This window comes from Falco punctatus (genome assembly GCF_963210335.1).
Source record: "Falco punctatus genome assembly, chromosome: 6".
Classification (NCBI taxonomy): domain Eukaryota; kingdom Metazoa; phylum Chordata; class Aves; order Falconiformes; family Falconidae; genus Falco; species Falco punctatus.
The window spans coordinates 75,245,893-75,266,286 of record NC_137585.1 but is presented as its reverse complement, the minus strand read 5'-3'; the positions used below and the strand labels follow the sequence as shown (position 1 = coordinate 75,266,286).

At 36.7% G+C, this 20,394-nt stretch overlaps 1 protein-coding gene across 5 annotated transcripts in view; it reads left to right on the top strand.

Moving 5' to 3' along the window:
• The window catches only part of PHTF2 (putative homeodomain transcription factor 2), a 73,740-nt gene that overhangs the window by 28,287 nt on the left and 25,059 nt on the right, over nt 1-20,394 (top strand). For 4 of the 5 annotated variants that reach the window (XM_080391946.1, XM_080391947.1, XM_080391948.1 and 1 more), the window contains exons 3-8: nt 332-388; nt 4,187-4,256; nt 6,975-7,133; nt 12,308-12,473; nt 13,152-13,316; nt 18,459-18,660. In XM_080391946.1, coding sequence (XP_080248072.1) covers nt 332-388; nt 4,187-4,256; nt 6,975-7,133; nt 12,308-12,473; nt 13,152-13,316; nt 18,459-18,660 — 819 coding nt within the window. The remainder of the gene's footprint in view (nt 1-331; nt 389-4,186; nt 4,257-6,974; nt 7,134-12,307; nt 12,474-13,151; nt 13,317-18,458; nt 18,661-20,394) is intronic. The other variant, XM_080391950.1, reaches the window with a different exon arrangement.

The window sequence follows — 20,394 nt, the reverse complement described above, 5'->3', positions numbered from 1 at the left end:
TAGGTCTGTGCTCTGTCCGTACAGAGACTGGAATCCTGACCTGAGATGGGAGGGAGCGTGGTCTTCCCAGTTCTGTGACTTGCACAAGTCGTGCGATGAGGCTGAGGCTATCTGCTTGCTCACCTCTCCCCTCTATCACAACTCGCTTAAAGATTAGCTAGACCCAGTCCGATCAAGATGGAATGGAGAAGATAAAAGATTTCTTTGTATAGAACTCTACCCAAGGAAATAACCTGCTGTCTTCCTGCTTGTCTTGTTGAAGATTCACTGATTTTGTTTGATCAATGTCTTTTAAAACCTAATGCAGATTTTCTTTTTGTATTCTTTTTAGATTGGGGCATATGATCAACAAATATGGGAAAAATCAGTAGAGCAAAGAGAAATAAAGGTAATAATACAGCATTTCAACATGCGGGGGTTTTTTGGCACTTGTTAGCAGTACTGTCTGTGGTTGTGTATGCTGATGTAATATACAGTGTGTGTGGTGGTATTTAATACTGCTAAAGTAAAACTAGACTTCTGGAGCGTAACCAGATGTAACCGGCATACAATTCTCTATTTATTTTACATAATTAATAACTCTGCAGCATTTAGTGTGCTGTATCTTTATGTATCTTAGTACATGTTTTTTCTTTTCAGTTATCTTAAGCCAGGGTTTAGTTGTTCTCCTACCTGTGTCTTTCACTTTTCTTTGTGATGAATTCTCACGTCAGTTATCTGAGCTCTCTTTACTTTCAGTTAGTTACCTTATACCTGCAGTTTACTTTTCCTCCTTTATGATGCTGTCATTGTTTTGTACAGTTTGTTAGACTGGTAAGTACTTCAGGCTTTGTTTCTCTGAACAAGCAGTTTAACAGTGTTCTTTGCATTTTGGTTTAACTAACGGTGCCATCAATGTCTGCCACATTGCTAAATTGTTTTGGAGAAAAAAAAATAATCCTATATCTAATAGCTTTATGGATTGTACATTATGTCATACTCCATTATGTTAATTAAATTAAACATTTTCTTGCAATTAACCTTTTTTTCTTCAAATACTGCACACAAGGAGTATGCTAGTGCTGCATGAGTTTAAAGACATTGCTAATTCTTAACATTAGCAGAATGTACCTTGCTTCAGTTTCCTTGTGGGTGTGTTTTTTGGTTTGTTTTTTTTTTTTTTTTCCTCCCCAGTGCTTAAATAGCTAAACAAAATGTGATGGTGGGGCATGTTTTCATTGCGTGGAGACTGTTACGGACCTGCACTACAGTGTTGCCCTATTGCTGTACAAAAATTTACACTTTTAAGTCAGAGCTGACAGTTTTTATGGAAGCGCTTCTGAACCTGATGCCTGAATCTTTGCGCTCCTGCGAATCCCCATCTGGCTGACCGCGCAGCAGGCCCCCCCAGCCGTGGGTGGCTGCCTGTCCCACTCCGCCGAGCCGTGGGTGGTGCGGTTGTGCCAGCCAGCTGGGGTTACTGGGAGATGCCTGGTGGGCCTTCAAGGGAGCACCCTTCCGAGCACGGCACTGGCGGGAGCCGGACGGGTGCTGTTAGTGCCAGCCCACATCTGTTGCGGGAAGATGGTGTCTTGCGGGGCTGTGTGGCTGAAGGGTGCGGAGAGCGCTTTCGGAAGTGTTCTTGACAATCTACAACTAACGTCAGTCTTAGACCCTAGTGTGTTATCCATGAAAACCAGGTGCTGTTATGGCAGAAGTTCTCGTAAATACTGTATAGCGGGAGATGATTGAAATAATTTATTGCCAATAATGCCTTGTGCTTATTTGAAATGCATCTCGTTTGGCTTAGGAGTCCAGTAACTAACAAATTAACAGTGGTGTCTATATGTGTTGACTGAGTTCAGTGTAACACTGAAACAGACTGCTAAGATCTAGTATTGCACATCAGTGCTTTAACCTTAAAGCCACTACAGTACTGAACTTTACTAAACATCGAAAAAGTTACTGTTTTTTAGTAAAGAATCTTTCTGATACTATAAATTTATAATTTATTTAGAACTATAATAGAATCTATTGAGATTAATTTTAAAGTTTGTGCAAAATAATTTTTACAATAATAGCAACTATTTTTAAGCATTTTTATTTAGTTTTTATTTTTGCTATTAGTTAGCTGAAATGTTTGGTGATGAATAGAAATTAGATGAACTAACTGGATGGGCTTGAACAGTATAAAACACTATGAATAATTTTTTAAATTAACCTTAGTTTGAAACATTGCTCTTTTCCACATACAGTACAGATATTTGTGATGCATTAAGGGAGTGGAGAAACTGCATCTTAGTACATTGAATTCTTTCACTGCATGTGGCAAGAATCATTGTAGTCTGTGGATGCTGAAAGTGTTTGAGATTTAACCAATGGAATTTTTAAAGAATATGTCACCACTTCTTTTCCTATGCAAGATGCATCAAGTTATACTGTTGACTTTTTTTTTTTTTTCAGAATTCTTTCTTTAAAATGAAAATATTATTTTAGCCACAATGGTAATTTTTTCCTAGGATTGTGCATGTGTTTCCAGTGGATTATTGCTTCTAAGGGGCACATACATCTTTATTCAGACTTTCAAGAAAAATCTTGTGGCCCATTAGCAATAATACATTTGAAAATTATTGTATCATTCAGCATTTTATTTTTAAGCTTTAGATCTTTTTATGAAGTAGAGTGGCTCACTTATGCAAGATTTCACAAGAATCTGTAGCCGGTTCTAGAATTATAATAATTTCCAATTCTAATTATGGGCTTGTTTTCTCATTCCACATGCAATTACTGCAGTTTTAAGACTGCTGTTCTGTACAAATCTTGCACATTAAGCTCTTCACAGTGCTTAAGTCTACGATACAACTGGTTTTCTGTATTTGTTGTTCTCGGAGCACATTTTGTCCTATCTATGTTTCAGTTTTATGTATTTTGTTTCAATCAAACTCATTTTTCTAATAGACACGTTAGGTGATGACTATATACCTAGTCCATTGTGAACAGTTTGATTGCTTTTTTAAATTTTTATTTCAGCGTGAAAAATAAATCCAGTTGAATTTACATGTGAGGGATATTTTGAGCTGCACTCTACGTATTTGAACAATTTGTTTGATATAGTTCTTGTAAAAATGAACATTACCAGATTTCACTGATCTTTCATTGGTAATAATTTAATTTTTATGCTGAATTTAATGCTTCCATTTAAGTAATACATATTTTTTTACATGTGCATGAACTGTGACAGTGGTGGAAATCTACAGTTCACCGTGAGTTCAACCGCTTTTTGAATGAAGCCAGTTAAATAATTTTTATCATAATTCCATTTGTACCTGAAATATTTTTTGAAATACTGTGGTTTACTCTTTATGAATCTGTGGAACTCTGTGTGAAATTCTGTGGAATCATCATTGGCTGATGTGACCAAGAGCCTAATCTAAAGGGATCAGAATAAACTCACTGCTGTCTCTGAGGCTTGAGAGTACAGCATCACACTTTAGCATTAAAAACAAACTTGAAACTGTTGCAAGATAGCTTGGGTCTTCACTGAAGGAAGACACTTTTTTAAAAAACAAAATAAGCTTGTTTCTTTCCCTGTTGTGTGGGGTTCCCCCCCTCCTTTTAGTAGGCTAATCTATATTCACTATTAAGAAAAATTCAGTACTTTTCTAGAATTTGGATTTTGACAGTGGAACTTCTGATTAGTGGCTCTTGCCTTACAACATGATTTGCTAGCTAGGTTTGGAAATAAGGAGTTACAATGTAAGCATTTTGTGAATTTTAATTACACATCTAAGGAGAAAAGAGTTTCAGGAAAGTAATTTGTTCCCAAAGTTCTGAAAGCCTAATATAAATATATTACTAATTCTTGCAAGTGTGTGCATATGTTGTGTGCGCAATCCCAAGTCATGGGAGATGAGTGCTCTAGTCCTTAACTATGTTTGGAAAAATTACCTAATGGGTCAGTAATTGGCTGGGTTTTGTTTAGATAGTAGAATGTGTAAAAGGCATTTATTATGCCTTGTTCCTTGGAATGTTTACTTTATAGTACGTTAACTCTATGAAGTTGACATATTTGTCTGAAGTAGTATTTTCAGTATGTATTTTCAGTAGCAGTAGAGGTTAAATGCAGTTACTGACCACATCAATATTTTTTCTTTTGTAATGTCTGTTATCTGCATGACTGTATTTTGATAGTATTTGCCTATTGCAGGGTTTGAGAAACAAACCAAAGAAAACAGGACATGTGAAACCAGACCTCATAGATGTTGATCTTGTAAGAGGTAAGTCCTGAGCTAGAAAAAGCTGGATTTCTCAGTATAAAAATAATTGCCATCCTGTGTCTGGTTACAAGAATGTATTAGTAAGTTAAAAAACCCAAACAAACATAAACCCAACCCTACGTAACTTTTCTCTAAAGAAGGTGGTCAGGAAATACTGTTAAAAGATAACCTGTAGATTAAACTGAAGGCTTGATTTAAATTTTGTTCTATAGATTTAGCTTTTTTAAAAAAGAAACACATGGATTATTGTGGATCAGAGTTTTGGAGTTACTAGTTTGGAAGTCTCCTATTGCCATGCATTCAGACTTCTTCCAAATCTTCTGACATCTAGAGGGAAGGTTGTGTTGAAATTTCTGGAGAGCAAAAATGATATAGGCCTTGGAATATTTCTTGCCTGTTTTAAATAACAGAACAGTAACAGAAGGTCAGATGATATGACACTTTACAAAAAGTTTCTATTTAGTCTTAATTTATTTTTATCTTTCCCTCATGCCTCATGAAGGCTAGGGAAAATATTATTTAGCTCTTTTTTTCCATGAGCCCAGCAGCCAGCACAGTCTTCTGAATCCGTTCCAGGTAGTGCTCTTTGAATTCAGTCTTGAATTAACCGAAGCGCCCTGCTGTGCTCTCACCCTCACAGATACATACGCAGGCACCTTCACACCCAGAGCTGGTTAGAGACCCGCTCACCCCCTTGTACCCAGATCGCTTCACCCCTTCACCAGTTAGTCTGGTCTGATCTTCGTTAGCGCTCACGTGCTCACTTTGCACACCTGCTCAGGCTGCTGGCACCACCACTGCCACATAGCCCCTTGACTCATGCTCCAACATCTGACTCCTGCTGCTGGCACTCAGCCCCTGATACGCATGCGTGCACACAGAGCAGGCTGCCCCTTGCCCATGAGAGTGTTAGAGGAATTTAATAAGATAGTACAGACTGCACTGATCAGGAGCGTGGCATGGCCAGACAAGCAGCATACTGAGCAGCAGCTATTTACGCAGGATCAGTCCCTTTTCCGCCCTTCCCTCTCAATTTCCCCACACTAGTTCCTCCCCAAATCACCTAAACCCCTCCTTTCTCCCACCCTTGTTTTCTTCTCTAAATATCCCCTGGTAAGTCCTGTGCGATCTGAGCTTCTTTTCCCCTGCATCCAATAATGAGCCCCCCATTCCTGAGCAGCGATCACCTTTTGTGTGAGGGGTGATCTGAAGAGCAGCTTCCCATGGCTTATGGTGATGGTTTCACACCTGGACAAGGGACCTGATGGCAGTGCATGGACAACCCTGGGAAGGGCCTGGTCAGCTTGTTCCTTCCATGATTTGGATTCCCACCTGCCCTTGTGCCTCTGTCCTGCTCTGGGCTTGTGGAGATGGGCCTTCAATGGGCTGATAGCTCCAGTGAAGGGGCTAGAACAGGGGTCCTCAAACTTTTTAACCAGGGGCCAGCACGCGGATGCAGTGGCAGGCAGCCATCTGTGGCTGCTTGGTTCCACCACCACCACCCCCCGCCCCAGCCCCTGGCGGGGGGATCTGTAAATACCAGGGGCTGGATTGAGGACCCTGGGGGGCCGGATCCAGCCTGCGGGCCATAGTTTGAGGACCCCTGGTCTAGAAGAACCCTAGCAGGGCATTTTTGGGGCTTCCCCTCCTGCTACTGTGTCTTTGATCTCTGCAAGCGTGCAGATAAATTTTTATCACATCGCCTAACAATCCAACTTTCTAGAAATGAGAATGTGAGAGAATGAAACAAAATCAAATAACATTTGAACTTTAAAGAAACAGAACTGAAAACTAAATGATTGTAGGAATTAGGGAGCAGCGGTAGACCACTTCAATATAGTGTTATATATAAGTAGCATTTAAATGACTGCTCTGCATGGACGTCTAAGTTGGCATTAAAGTAGTTCCAATACAGACTGTTTTACCTGTGCTGGCACAGAGCTTGCTAATGCCAGTTCTGCTTGTAAACAGGATGGAGATGGTGTAGCAGCATGCAGTGGTTGCCCTTTCCAAGCACTAAACTTGGAATAATTTAAGTCACACCCCCGTTAAGTAAATGTTACACAATTTTCTAGCTGCCAGAGAAGTGGGAATTTGCAGGAAGGAAAAGGAAATGGAGAGGTATGAGAGAGAAAGGATATTTGAATGAATGAGATGAAAAATTGTGTAGGAGGAGAGACAAAGATAAATTATTCTTTGGGTGGCTTCCCTGCTCCTGGAGCTGGTTCTCAGTTGCCAGATGCTCCTCTATACTTCTCGACCTTATTCCATTTTCCTGAATGACATGACTGGAGCAATTTATAGATGTTGATGTTTTAGACACTCTTGCTGTATTGGGAAAGGGCTCTGCCGTGCTTGCCCAGACATGTGGAGTTTTCATATGGCTTTCTGTCAAGGTTCAGATACCTCAGTGAAACAGAATAGGTTGTAATGACATTTAAAAATAATTTTGACATAGTGAAAAATGCCAATGTTTTGTTATTCACACATTCCAAAATCTAGTTATTTGCCATTTGTCAATGGCACCAACAACTTACACAAATTTTGGATTGAGGAGATAGTGAAATGGTGAAAGTGATTCAAATAATTGCTTAATAATTGCTCCTTTAAATAACTATATTAACTACTCTGCTCTTAAACACCTGAAATTATTAACCATTGCAATGAAATGTATTGGACTTTATTTATTTATTTAGTTATTTATATTTTTTTTTAAAGGATCTGCTTTTGCTAAAGCAAAACCTGAAAGTCCTTGGACATCTCTGACCCGCAAAGGAATCGTGAGAGTTGTTTTCTTTCCGTTCTTCTACAGGTGGTGGCTACAAGTGACATCAAAGGTCATCTTTTTCTGGCTGCTTGTTCTTTACCTTCTTCAAGGTAGAGTTGGATTACAAGAACAGCTTCAAATGAATGCCTTATTTTAACCATATGGAAGCTGCCTTATGTTACTTGGTTCACTTTATGCTTTTAAGGTTCACTCCAATATTTTCAGAAACTATTGGAATGACACTGTCCCAAGGATGTGTCTTTTGGTTAACGTTTCTTTTTACTTAATAAAGGAGACATAGTGAAAAATTAAGGATTTCCTCCCAGGCTTTCTTCAGCATTTAGCACATGTGTTAGTTTCTCATGTCTGTATATAATTTATGTTTTCAGGACTTTCTAATTTAGTTCAGGACTGAGCAATATCAAAGATGCTTTTGGCTTAGGCATTATGTTTTGTCTTGGGCTTTTGGTCTTTCTGGTACTTGTGCAGATCAAGAGCTCTGATCAAGAAGCAAGCAAAGCCAAACCGGCAAAGGTGTGTGCAGCTTGGTAGGATGATCTGTTTGACCAGTTTCCAGTTGTCCTTCCATGTGTTATGTTGTCACATGAGAGGCAGTGAACTTCTAGCTTATGCTTTAGTCAGACCTCAGCCATGCTCCTGAATGACTGGCAAACGGGAGGGCTACTGTCCTGTGTGCCTCTACTATTTTTTCTGTTGCAGCGGGGAGGCTATGGATCTTAATTTTATATTTTCTAGTTTATAGAAGGACTTTTGGGCAACTGTTAACAAACAGAAGGCAATTCACAGCTTTCAGGATGCTCAGTCTTGAGTTCTAGTAATCTGACTTTGTGCTTCTCTTAATGTAATATATTATTACATTATGTAATATTTTGTGCTTCTCTCAATTAATGTAATATATTATTAAATTTCTTCTTAATATCTAATATATTAGAGGAAAATTAGAAAGGGAAGAATGTAATATACTGTGTCAGTATCTGACAGTTTGGAAGTCATCAAAAAATAACTGTATTCAAAAGCGTGTACAACAGAATGGAACAGAAAGTTAATGAAAGCTGAGAGCAGTTTAAGTACCCTGAGAATCTAAATGACTGATCAGGTTTTCCACTGAAATCCAATTTAAAAAGAATATTACTTTTTAAATTTTGCCATCTGTCCTTTGTTGCTGATCACTGTATCCTTTGGAAATTGTATTTAAAGCAAGAAATTGAGTTTAAAAAGAAAAGACAACAGTGCCTCTTGTGTGGTGGTGTTAGCAGCTATAAAATGAATTTCACGGTACCAGTGCCCTAAAACTGGAAATGTTGACAAATATTCACGTGGTGTCCTGTCAAAAACTTGTCCTTAACCACATTTCTGAGATACGTGCTTAAGAAGTATTGTTGCATATGTTAGCATTTGTATAAACTATGGTAGGTGATTCCATAGTGTTAATAATTTTAGTTTCATTTGTAGTAATATAGGTCATAAAATAGACAAGTTACAGTACATTTGTTACCATGTTCATAAGTGGCTTATTCTGCGACACACCATTATAATAATTTTTGATGTTCCCATTCTTTATTTAAAAAACATACCCACACTTCAATTGTGCAGCCTTCTTAAGACTTTAAAAGCAGCAAAATAGTAAGACAATGCGGGTTCTGAGTGCAAGTAGGTTTTTTAGGACATTCATTAGAGAGCTGTCTTGTAATTAACTTTTCCCCCCCTCAGGTTTCTTGTGATCTGTGATTTACTAAAGTTATGGTTGGAATGCATAATTTCCCTAATCTATATAGTATGTAATGTGACAAAATATTTCTGATATTTCTGAGGTTGTGAATAATGGAAAAGAATTAATAATATTCCATATTATGCTACAATCCAAACACTTGTCATTTAAATTGTGCTGAATTAACTGCAGAGTTTTTGACGTTTTTTGAAATAAATTGAAAGACAACATACATGTATATGAAATTAAATTGACAACATTTTTTATTGGAAACTGTTTATAATAACCCCCTTTAGACCTTTTCCTTTAGCACTTCTACAGAAGTTTTGTTTATATTTTACTCAGAAGGTGTGTTCAGCTATTAATTTCATAGAAAAATGGTAAGGCAACACCAAGACATCAAGGATCTATTATGAAAACTTAACAAAATACTTTGATTCCTGTGGTGATATTTCTGCACTGAATCTGAATTTTGTATTGTAGCTGGGACTTTCTGTCATCATGACAGATTCTTACTGACACAGTTGTATAATGTTCTGACTTTATTTTGTTTATATATGTTTAGTTAAATGATTTTATTTAATTATGAAAGTATTTTTTATAGTTTCATGAACTGCATTACTTGGAATTATTGCTTTGAAATTGATTAGCTTTAGCAGAATACTTACTAGCATTTACGTAAGTCTGCAGAAAAGAGTTCTTCCCTTGGCTGTAGATTTAAATTCCAGATTTTATTTGCATTGGTTTCCTTTAGTATATATGATTACCAAAATGTGTGATAAGAGAACTACAGAGAAATGTTTTTGTTCAAGGTCAAGGAACAGACCAATGAATTAAGGTAGAACTAAACCCTTTTTCTTCTGTCTCCTTATCCATCTAGTTTATAGCATTGCCCCATTTTTACTTTTAAAAATGTTTCTATTCTCTAATAGGAAATTTATGTGTGATATTATAGTGTGTATCTCTATTGTGTATTTCTAAAGTATAAGACAAGAAACTTTAATAGTGATATAATTATTGTTTATTGCGGTGAGATACATATATGTGTATGTGTTTTTAAACTTGGTAATACAAGTATTTCAAAGCTTTAAATGCTATAAAAATAAATGATTGCTGGTCTTCGAAATGTACAGTTGCTTTCTTTGATACAGCTTTTTGCTCTGTGATATAATTTTATTTGTGTCTGTTTCACAAAATAAACCATTGTAATTTAGAAAAATACAAGTCCAAATACTACAAATAAGTAAAGAAGTAATTAAAAGCAGTGTGAGAAATTATTTTCCAAGACCTAGCTGTTGGTAGGAGCATCTCTAGGATTATCTGAACACGTTGCATGTTAACAAACTTTGCAAAAAGTTCTTGGATTTCCCTTCCATCCTACTGAAAAGATCAGGAGATTGGTAACATTTTCTTAAATCTGTGTGAAACTTCATGGTGGGAATCTGCAATCTACAGATTTGTATCTTCTGGAAGAAGATGATTTCTTCTAGATCACGCTGCTTTGCTAAATGTTTTTGAAGTAGCAGAAGAAATCTTGTGGTGATGTTTGAAATTATTTTGTGGAGGCCTACTTGTGCAAATCATTTCACTGGATCTGTGGAGCTCTGTGTTCTCAGAAGTGTATGTTTATACAAATTGTATGATAGGAGTCAAAAGTGGCTACCTATTTACACTTTATACCTTATGAAGCTATTTGTATGTGTGAGAAACTCAGATAAGCTCATTTAGAAAGAGGTATTTTTACCTGTACCTTTTACTATCTGTACTTTTTTTGGTTTATTTTTTAAGAAGTTGAATTTCTAATGCAAATTGTCCTTCTGAGAGACCTCATACGGCAAAAAATTAGTCCACGTATAGTAATAAAAGATACCCTATGTGTTTTATGTAAGGCTTCTGTGCTTTAATTTAGGAAAAAGACTGATGGGAAATTAGAAATAGATTACCACATCCAAAAAGAATGCCATTGTTTTGTGCATTCATTGTGTTTCTAATACTGGTTACCTTGCTAAGGATGATTACATGAAAAACGCATCTAACCTCTTTTCAGAGGAAAATGTCACATCCAGGCATCTGCTGTGTTAGGCCTGGCTTCATTTTTGCTGTTTGGATGTGGCACATAGATTTGCATGTGGCTGTGTTTTTTTCAATTAATTTCAGCAGAGAACTGGTGAAAGCTCTTGAACTTGTACCACGTATTTCTTGTGCCAGGAGTAGGTCTAAGTTATGGGAGTTTCACTTATTTGTGGCACAAGAATGAAACCAAGTTCTCATGGGATGTGCAAATGTTAGGCACAGAAACGACTTCCCCTGTTCTGTTTCTGAATTGTTTCTTGGAGTTTGTTTTGGTGGGTTTTTTTTCTTGATATGTTCTCTCAGCTGAGTTAGATATCACAGCAATTCTAACCATAGAGGCAGAGCAACAAGAACATACAGTAAGCAGAGGAGACGGATTGCCTCTTCTGTCTGCTCCCATGCCTGTTGAATGTGTTTAGATTGTCCTGAAGCCTATAAAGACATTTCTGAGTTGTAGAAGTGGTCGGGCTCTGGGAACAGGAGCAAGAAGAGCTCCCTGGATGTTGGCTATATAGGAAAAGGTGGTTATAGGGTGAAAAAATGAACAGTTAACTATGGAATTGGAAGCTGCCCCTTTTCCAGCCACAAGTGCTAGTTGGAGTCCTGGTCACTTCAGCTGGACTACCATGTAATTTACATGTTTTGTCTTTGATCTTTTCTCAATGCTAGAAAAAAACACACTTACAAATATGTATTAAATGTCTACAAGATTGCACTTAATGCATGTCTGTCTAGCCATATGGGCAATTTTGCCCTTTGACTGGAACACGGAGTTTAAAATACATTCTTCTAGAGAATATAGAGTTTCTAGTCTCAAGTCTGTTGGTCCTTGCAGAGAGAAATAGAACTATGGTTTCACAGAATCAGAGGCTAGTTGAGGTTGGCAGGGACCTCTGGAGATTGTCTGGTCTGAACCCCTGCTCAAAGCAGGGTCAGCTAGAACAGGTTGCTCAGGGCTGCATCCAGTCAGGGTTTGAATACCTCCAAGGATGGAGAGACTTCAGTCTGGCTGGACAACCTGCGTCTAGTCTGGCTATGCTCACCTAACTTGTTGGATTGTACTGTTTCATTATAGGTGATACAGAATTAAATTTATTTGGGCTGCTTTAAGGATGACTTTTTTTTTTCCTGCTACTGAAGTTTCACTTTAATTGAAAGTTGTTTCATGACAGATGTAGCTTTCCAAGTGCCTTCCTCCACCTCCCCTTACTTCATTCTGCCACCTTTTTTTGAGCAACAGCTATAAGATCACAAGTGTAAAAGAAGATATGGATATAAAGACAGTAGGCAACTGTTTAAATCTTTATTACTGCCTATTTTGTTACAGTTATGTAATGCCTTCCTTTGAATTACATGGGTTGGTTTAAAATGCAGGTAAAGGACTACATCTGACTGTTGTTTTTTTAACAAAAGCCGTGTAACAAATTGGCCATTTCAGACATTTGAAACATTGAACTCAACTTCATTTCCCTTCTTTTCCAGTTGCTGCTGTAGTGTTATTCTATACAGCCCAAAGCCCACATAATATACCTCTGACTGAAGTAATTGGGCCAATATGGCTAATGTTGCTACTTGGAACTGTGCATTGTCAGATTGTTTCAACACGAACTCCTAAGCCACCTCCCAGCACAGGGGGTAAAAGAAGAAGGTATAGTCTATGTTAAAGTTTTTATCATTTAGGATTGTTAAACTATTCTGAAGAACACACATGAAAAGATGTAGGGGTTTACAGTCTCTGCTTTGTAAGAGATGAGAAATTTGGTGCTCTGTTTTTATCTGAAACTTCAAAACGGGTGCTTAATTTTATGCGTTGACTAATTTATGCATTGTTTTGTTTGAATTTTGATGCAACGCATCTGACATTTTGTCTCAAAACAGTTTGTATCTGAATAGTGGTGGAGTGACAGTATGTATATTACTGCAAATTTAGTCAGTATCGCAGAGTTCTAAAACTATCTCTGTCAGTACCATGCGTTAAGGGGAGGCGCTACTGGAAGCGTAGAACTTAATTCTTCCAGCGCTTCACTGAGTATGGTTTGCCACAGTGAATTGTCCCGTTAAAATGGGAGAACCTGCAATAGTTAATTTTGCGGGTCTAAGCCTCTGATGATGAGATGAAATGTATTTTGGGTTTAAGTGTTATGATAATGAATAAGTGTTATGCTTAGTTTTATCAATTTGAGTTTATTAAATTGACATGATAAAGCTTTAATAAAATATTTTGAAATCTTGCTTGTTTTTGCATGCTTTAATTGCTGAACACATTGTAGAACAAGTAGATTGCACTTATAAAGCTACCTTCCAATTTTAATCTCTTCTGATGAAGGAAATTAAGGAAAGCAGCACATTTGGAAGTACATAGGGAAGGAGATGGCTCTAGTACCACAGATAACACACAGGAGGGAACAGTGCAGAGCTACGGTACAAGCACCTCTTGCAGTATTGGCGCTGTCTTCAGAGATATCTGGCATGCTGCTTTCTTTTTATCAGGGTTTGTATTTATTCAAGGCTACATATGTGTTTGAGATGCACTATCCCTTTTCTAAATAAGTAAACGTTGATGTAATGATTAAACTTTTGTTGATCTAGTTTTTGTTCTTAATAGTAAACTCATTTCAGTATTTGAACATGTACTAATGTGTTGTTTCTTGACTCTTGCAAATGCTGACGCAATAATTTTTTAAATTATTTAAATATTTAATTAAATTTTAGCTAAACTATGTTTTGATGTAGGAGTACTGTGTGGGCTATCAGGAACTAACCAACTCAGTTTCTCAATTTTAATGCAGTGAGAAAATTTGACTCTTTAATTTTACTTTATTACATTTTCTGCTTATTACTCTGAGAGAATGCTTATTGAACTCTTATCACTGTCATGAAATCACACACTTTTTCTGAAGAAAAAGCCTTCAGGATTCAAATAGGCATAGCATTTAGTTTAAAAATAAGCATCAAAGATATATTTTCTAATGATTGGAAGAAACGCCTAACCCTGTTATATTCTAGAGCTGTTTCGCAAATGTTCGCTCTGCTAATGCAGTACTCTGGGCAATTTAAAAGTGTTTTAAAATAACAGTCTGTAGCAGTCTGTGTTCAAAATATGCTATACACACAGCATTGTGAGTTCTATATATCAGCATCTATTAACAAGAGAAAATATGCTTATAAAATAGTATGAAATTAAGGAAAGGGATACTGCAAGTTATTACATTGATGCTTTGTTGTGCATGCTGCATCTTAAATATGGGTAACACTAACATGTCTGTCATACTTGTGGTATGTGCTCTTAACCACTGGTAAAGCTTAACCACTGGTAAAGCTTATCTTATTTACATTCTGGGAATATCTAGTTGAAATCCTGAATCAGTTTTAAAAATGTTTAAAGATATTGCAAGAGGAGAGCTCATTTGACTTTTTCTGCATAGATTAAGCTACCTTTGACAAACTGTAAGACATAGCAGTAGATACCACTGCTGTTCTTTGCGTCTGTATGCATTACTTTCTGGTATGTTTGGTATGTAATCTTGTAAATTTTTGAATGTTTTCCATTCATTGAGGGTACTGATCTGCAATAAGTAGTGTTGGAAGATCATTTTTTTTTCCTTCCCTTCCCTTGTATTGGGCTTAGGGTGTTTTCTGTTGAGAAGGGCTGTGTGGGACTTGCTCTAAGGACTTGTTTAAACCATTTAATGAGATAGTGTATATATATATAGATGTTAAGCCTTATGATTACTACTTAGTATATACAGTATCATCAAAGGATAAAGAGCACAGAGTGACTGAGAATGCTGTAAGTAGCCCTTAGTCATTTTGTTACGTCCTCAATTGCAGAGGCACAGTTGTTTGTATGTCTGGAGCTGTACAAACAATATCAGGAACTTGTCCAGCTGAAAAATAACCTTTTTATTCCCAGGAGATCATGCAGATCAGTTTCTTCATGTAATTTTTTTCATGGTAATGCAAACAGTTTTGTCAGCACAGTGGGATGGCAGAGTGGGGCTTGAAATGAGTAAGCAGGAGCACTGACTACTTTACTTAGTGATGTTGCTGGAGAAAATCTTATGAAAACTCAGTGCAAGGAAGCTGTATGGTGACATCCGACCTGTCTTTTAAAACATATTTTGAAGGTCTTTAGATAAGTACATTAGAATGTCTTGTTAGTATTTATTTACAGCAGTTTTCCCGCATATATTAAGCTTTGAGATACCATTTTCTGGAGTCTTAAATACAGGTCTTAAATTCATGGTTTCAAAATTAACCTCAGAAATTATGTTCTTTGCTTCCGGGCAGGACCCTGTGTACCTAGACCATTTGCCTACGCTGGGGTCATTGGTAATCTGGAACTGTGTTTTCGATAAATATCCTTTTGAATGGAAGAACTCAGTCTGACTAATAAAATATAATTCTAAACTTTAATCCAGCACAGAGACAATTTTAAAAATACTAATTATTAATTTCACTGGAAAGGAGGGCAATATCCCAATAGGTAATTTATACAGAATTTAGTACTAATTTTGGACTTTGCTCTGTGTGTGTGTCCTTACTCCAATAATGGAAATCTCACAATTGTAACTTCTTTAAAAGTTTTGCAGTATGAAGAGGGGGAAGATTGTTTTGACCAACCCCAATGAAAATACGTGAGAATAGAATACTTGACAGTGAAAATATAGTCTTGCAGAAACTTGATTTAAATCTTCCTTAGTATTTTCCTTGGCTAATGCATGGATAAGATTGAACGTTATTCCTGACTTATCTTTTGCATTTGTTTGAGCTTTTTAAGACCTTGGATTTATTCATGGTGTTGTCCTGTCTTGCTCTTAAATAGTTCTAATTCTAAAGCATGAAACTTTAAAAGTGGATTAATTATGTGTGTGTGTGTGTGTATATATATATATAGTGATTCTAGGAAACTATACATCTCTGTCATCTAGGGAAATGTTGTTCATGTTTATTCTTCTTCTTTTTTCTTTTATCATGGTGTAGTGCACGAAAGCCTAAATTTAAGCCCAAACTTATGCTTTTCTGGCTTGAGGCTTACATTTAAATTTTGGGATTCTTACAAAAAATAACTGATTTCTACATTAAAAACAAATGAAAGACCTCAGTTAAGTTACCTGTTTTCCAAAATGAGCCTTAATTGGTAATCATACTAGTGTTTGTTTTGCAGTTTTTACACTTCAATATTGCTTGAGTAGTGAAGTCCTATCTGAACAAATTATACGTACATACATACATATGTTCTTTTCTTCTCTTACCTGTTCCTACTCAAGTGTTTGAGGCTATTTCTTCCTAGTAGCTTGCAAGTTTCATGTGAAATGTGTAAAAGCTTCTCAAATCAAACTTGGAAGAGTTGTCCTGTTGCTTCGCTCATAAAGCTTAGTAACTTGCAGAGTAAGTCTCTCTGACTAGATGTGTGTGTGTGTATGTATATATGTGATGAGAACTGCGTTCTCTTTTTCATTGTTAAAAAAAGATTTTTTTAAAAGTGCCAACAGTATATTAAAGCATTAAAAATTGGCCTCTGTGGTTCCTGCTTATTGCAGATAATAGTAGTACTAGTTCATTAGTGCTCACAACTGAACTTACTGAAACTATTTTACAATGAGTTGCCACTGAAAGTTTGGTACTTGCTTTATTGCAGTAGTGAAATGGCAAAATAAGCTTTCTCTTTCTTCAGTTGTCTTATCTTCATTAACTTAGTTAAATAACAACATTATGAAATGGCACAGAAATGAAGGTCTAACAATTTTAGTGTTGATAGTTTGACATTTTTGTCCAAAGCCTCAGTAATGTTTTAATGATCTTCTTAATGGTCCTAGAAAACTAAAAAACCTCTGTGATCTAGCATGTTGGTAATCTACAAACAGGGGGCTTACTAACTGCTTCACTGCAAAACAAGTGCTAAAGCATCTTGCTATCACTTTACCTTTGTAAGCTTATAATAAAAAATAATTCATGCAAATACATAATTGCATAAAATGTTTCTGCCAGTTTTGTGCTCATATAGAAATAAAGTCAGCTAAGAATTTTGGGAATAGGTCAGGGAATAGTAGTTGAGTTCTGTAGCTTCTTACAAGACAATTAGAGCAGCAGTTACTTTGTGGGTTTTGTTTTGTTTTGTTTTTTTAAATGCTGTTAGCTTTTTTCCAGGAAGGACTGAGAGAAGGTGGAGTGAAAATAAAGATGGAAAAGGAGGATGAAATATTTTAGTAACATTGTCTCTTCTCTTCATTATTTTGTCTGCATTTCAACAGATGAATTGTTCCTTTTTGGATTTTTCCATTTCATGCAGCACAACCTAGCCATTTTTTGTGTTCAGGTCTCCACTATATATGTGGGATACCTTATCTTGGGAGGAATGTGAGGCGACTATTCCAATTCTCCTGATTTGTTCAATGTACATATTAAAGAGGAATTTAATCCTCTGCTGTGTAATCCAAGCTCTCACAGAATACCTTACTCCTTAAAGAGAAAGGCAGTGCATATTCCCCCATTAGGAGCACAAGACCAGTTGAACAGATTCTTGATAGTTTTATGAAATATGTCCAGTGTTCTACTTTTATTAAAAATAAAAAAACAAACCTGGAAACTTGATTCATAACACTTACCCACCCTGCCCCCCCACCGCCAGTGTTCTGGGAATCTTAATAAACAAAATATAATAAACACAAGATATTCATTGCTTTTCTGATCCCCCCCTCCCCCCCCCCCCCCCCCCCATGTTATTTACTTTGAGAATACAGAAAACTTAAGTGTAGGCTTGAAGTAGTCTCTATGGATAAAGTAGCAAGCTGCCATTTCTTTTCATTCCTTCATCAATTGCACTTTCTAATTTGGAAGTGTAATCTTCCAAATGTTTGCTTTGAAAGAGCCTTTTTCTGGCATTAGATATTCTTGCTGCTACATCTATTGACTGGATAAGGGCCTTGACATCTAGAGACTGTTACGGAAGACTGTTCATCAATATTAAGTCTTAGTGATAATTAGTAATAATACTGAAGCTTCGTTCGTAAACTTATTTTGTGATTTGATGACAGGCTTAATTAGTGTATTTGTAAGGTAATTCAAAATATATTGCTAGGGGTGCTATTGGATAATAAAGTAAATCACGTTCTATTTAGCAGAGTGGTCAATAAGCAGAGTGTATTTTAAAATGACAGCAAAAAAATATCAGTGTACAGCATACTAAACAGCATGTTTGCAGCTTCAGGAGGTGGCATACTTCCTTTGAATTAATAACACTTAAAGAATCTTCTGGCATACCTCTTTTTTTGTTATGGTAGAATACAGAAGTTTCTCATTTAAATTTGAGGCTTGTGTTTCTTCTATTGCCAAAGTAGCTGTAAAGTTTTAGTTTTAAAACATAGGTTTCCTTTTCTTTCAGTAGCTAACGATGTAACTTTCTTCCAGACACGGTCAGTTTCTTTTGTAACAATTTTAGGAAAGGATAATGGGTGTTATTTAGAAGATGGAATAGTTACAAATACTGTATCAAATGAAAATACTCATAGTTTGTGGTCATCTTAGTAATAAAACTAAAACATGGATTGAGAGAGGGATAAGCAGGATTTAGACTGGGGGGAAGAATTTGAGAGGCTCATCAATTTAGTCCATATATTTGTTTCAAATACAGATCTAAGAAAGCAAAAAACTCAATAGATAAATCCACTGAGACTGATAATGGCTACGTGTCCCTTGATGGGAAAAAGACAGGTAAAAGCAGTGAAGAATGTGTGCAGGCCCAGGAACGTCGGTGTGAAGTGATTAAGCCAGAAGAGTCAGGGTGGAGCACTGCAGCAGTGAGAGATGCCTTCAGCAATTACAGTCATCACAAAGTAAGTGTGCTTCCTTGCTTTCAGAGCAGGGTTGTTAATTTGATATGTGAGGTATAATTTTATGCTGCTTTTCAAGCATTCTTGCCTACCTAAAAATGTTTTTTAAATGAAGCTTTGGCTTGGGGTCCTGGGGCCAAAAATTATGTCAAGTCTTTTAATTTCGTCCTCATATTCCTAGCCTTTCCTTTTTCTTGTAGGAGGATCCTTACTGACATCTAAACATTCTTTGCCATTTTGTATTTCAATGCACAAATTTGTGTGCTATCTTGTATCTGTGGGGTTTTCCAGACAGCTAAACACGCTGTACCTTTTCCCCTCTCAGTGATACTTTGGGCACAGGCTGTCTCTATGCTGAAATGGAACAAATTTTGGATTACTGACAGTGTAATTTTGAGGTCACTCTGAGCACTTCCCTGTGAATCATTTTCCTTTCCCTTTTTTTTTGATTGGTCTCTGGAGAAGATGTAGAAGCACGATTTCCCTCTCAGCAAAGTAGGCAGGATTCTATAGTGAGGAATAAGGATGAGGTGGAAGCATAGGAAGTGTTCATGAAAGAAAGCAGAACTTTTAATTTGGCTGCGTCTGATTATCTCCTGGGTATTCTGTTTTCATCTTACTGTTCTATGGAATAGCTTTTCCAAAATGTTTTTGCTGGCTCTTTTATCATTGGCTTTTGAACATATATTGACTGCTATTACAGCTCTTATACTTGATTCTGTCTCGCTAGTATTTGCCATCAGTAATCATAGAAAGGGATTTTCCATGATAGTATCAAAGGGAAGGGTTATTTACTGGAAGTCTGCAAGTATACATTTTTATAAAGGAAAGATATCCTTTGTGGATTTTAGCTAAATTATTTAACAACCCCTTAAAGATCCATGTGATTAAGTCAGAATGAAGGTGATGAGGGTTCATCTCAAGGCAAAATCTCTGTTGCTCTGCAGGAGGTGCTTTCTCAGCAGTGGTTCAGCTATCTTTAGCAATTCCAAGCATTTTGCATTCTTGATGAAAGCAACAAATCAAGCATTTTTAAGAAAAAGTAATTTTAAAGAGTTTTAAATGTTTTTGATAGAATGGATGAGGTTGTCTGTGTTTAGCTTGCTCGGTGAGTACACACCCACATTAAAGAGAAATTGGCAGAGGCTAGAATAGGCTCATCTCTTCCCCCAAAGGCGATCAATACATTTCAGTGCCACTGCAAAAGTCAGTAAATAAGACACCCCAAACTATTCTGCCTGTCCCTCTTTCTCTATGCAACTCAACTGTTGCAAAAGTGAAATGACCTGACCTTGAAGCACCTCAGAAAAGAGAGTTCAATTGTGGAAGGGAGAATGATGTCTGAGTTACAGAGGGGCAAAAGGTTTTGTTGTATTAATGGAAAACAGCTTTGCTATTTTTGTCCTTCTAGCATTTCATTGATGACAGAAAGACTCCAAAGGAAACATTACAGCATCCTGTCTGGTGATCTCATAACAAATGAGAATCTACAAAAAAAGTTTTTGACAGCTGAATGATCCTTTGCTGCACTTTTTTCTTTCTGTTACTGTAAGGGCTACTTTAACTTTAGTTTAAAATCAGGGAAACGGAAAGCAGAATATATTAATGATCTCAGTATTCTACATGCCATCTGTAGCACTTTATTGTTGGAGGACAAAGCAATTGTACTGTATATGTTGATAATTCAATGCTATAGTGCCTGCTGTCTCAGTTTTGGTGGTGGCTTTGGTTTTGGTT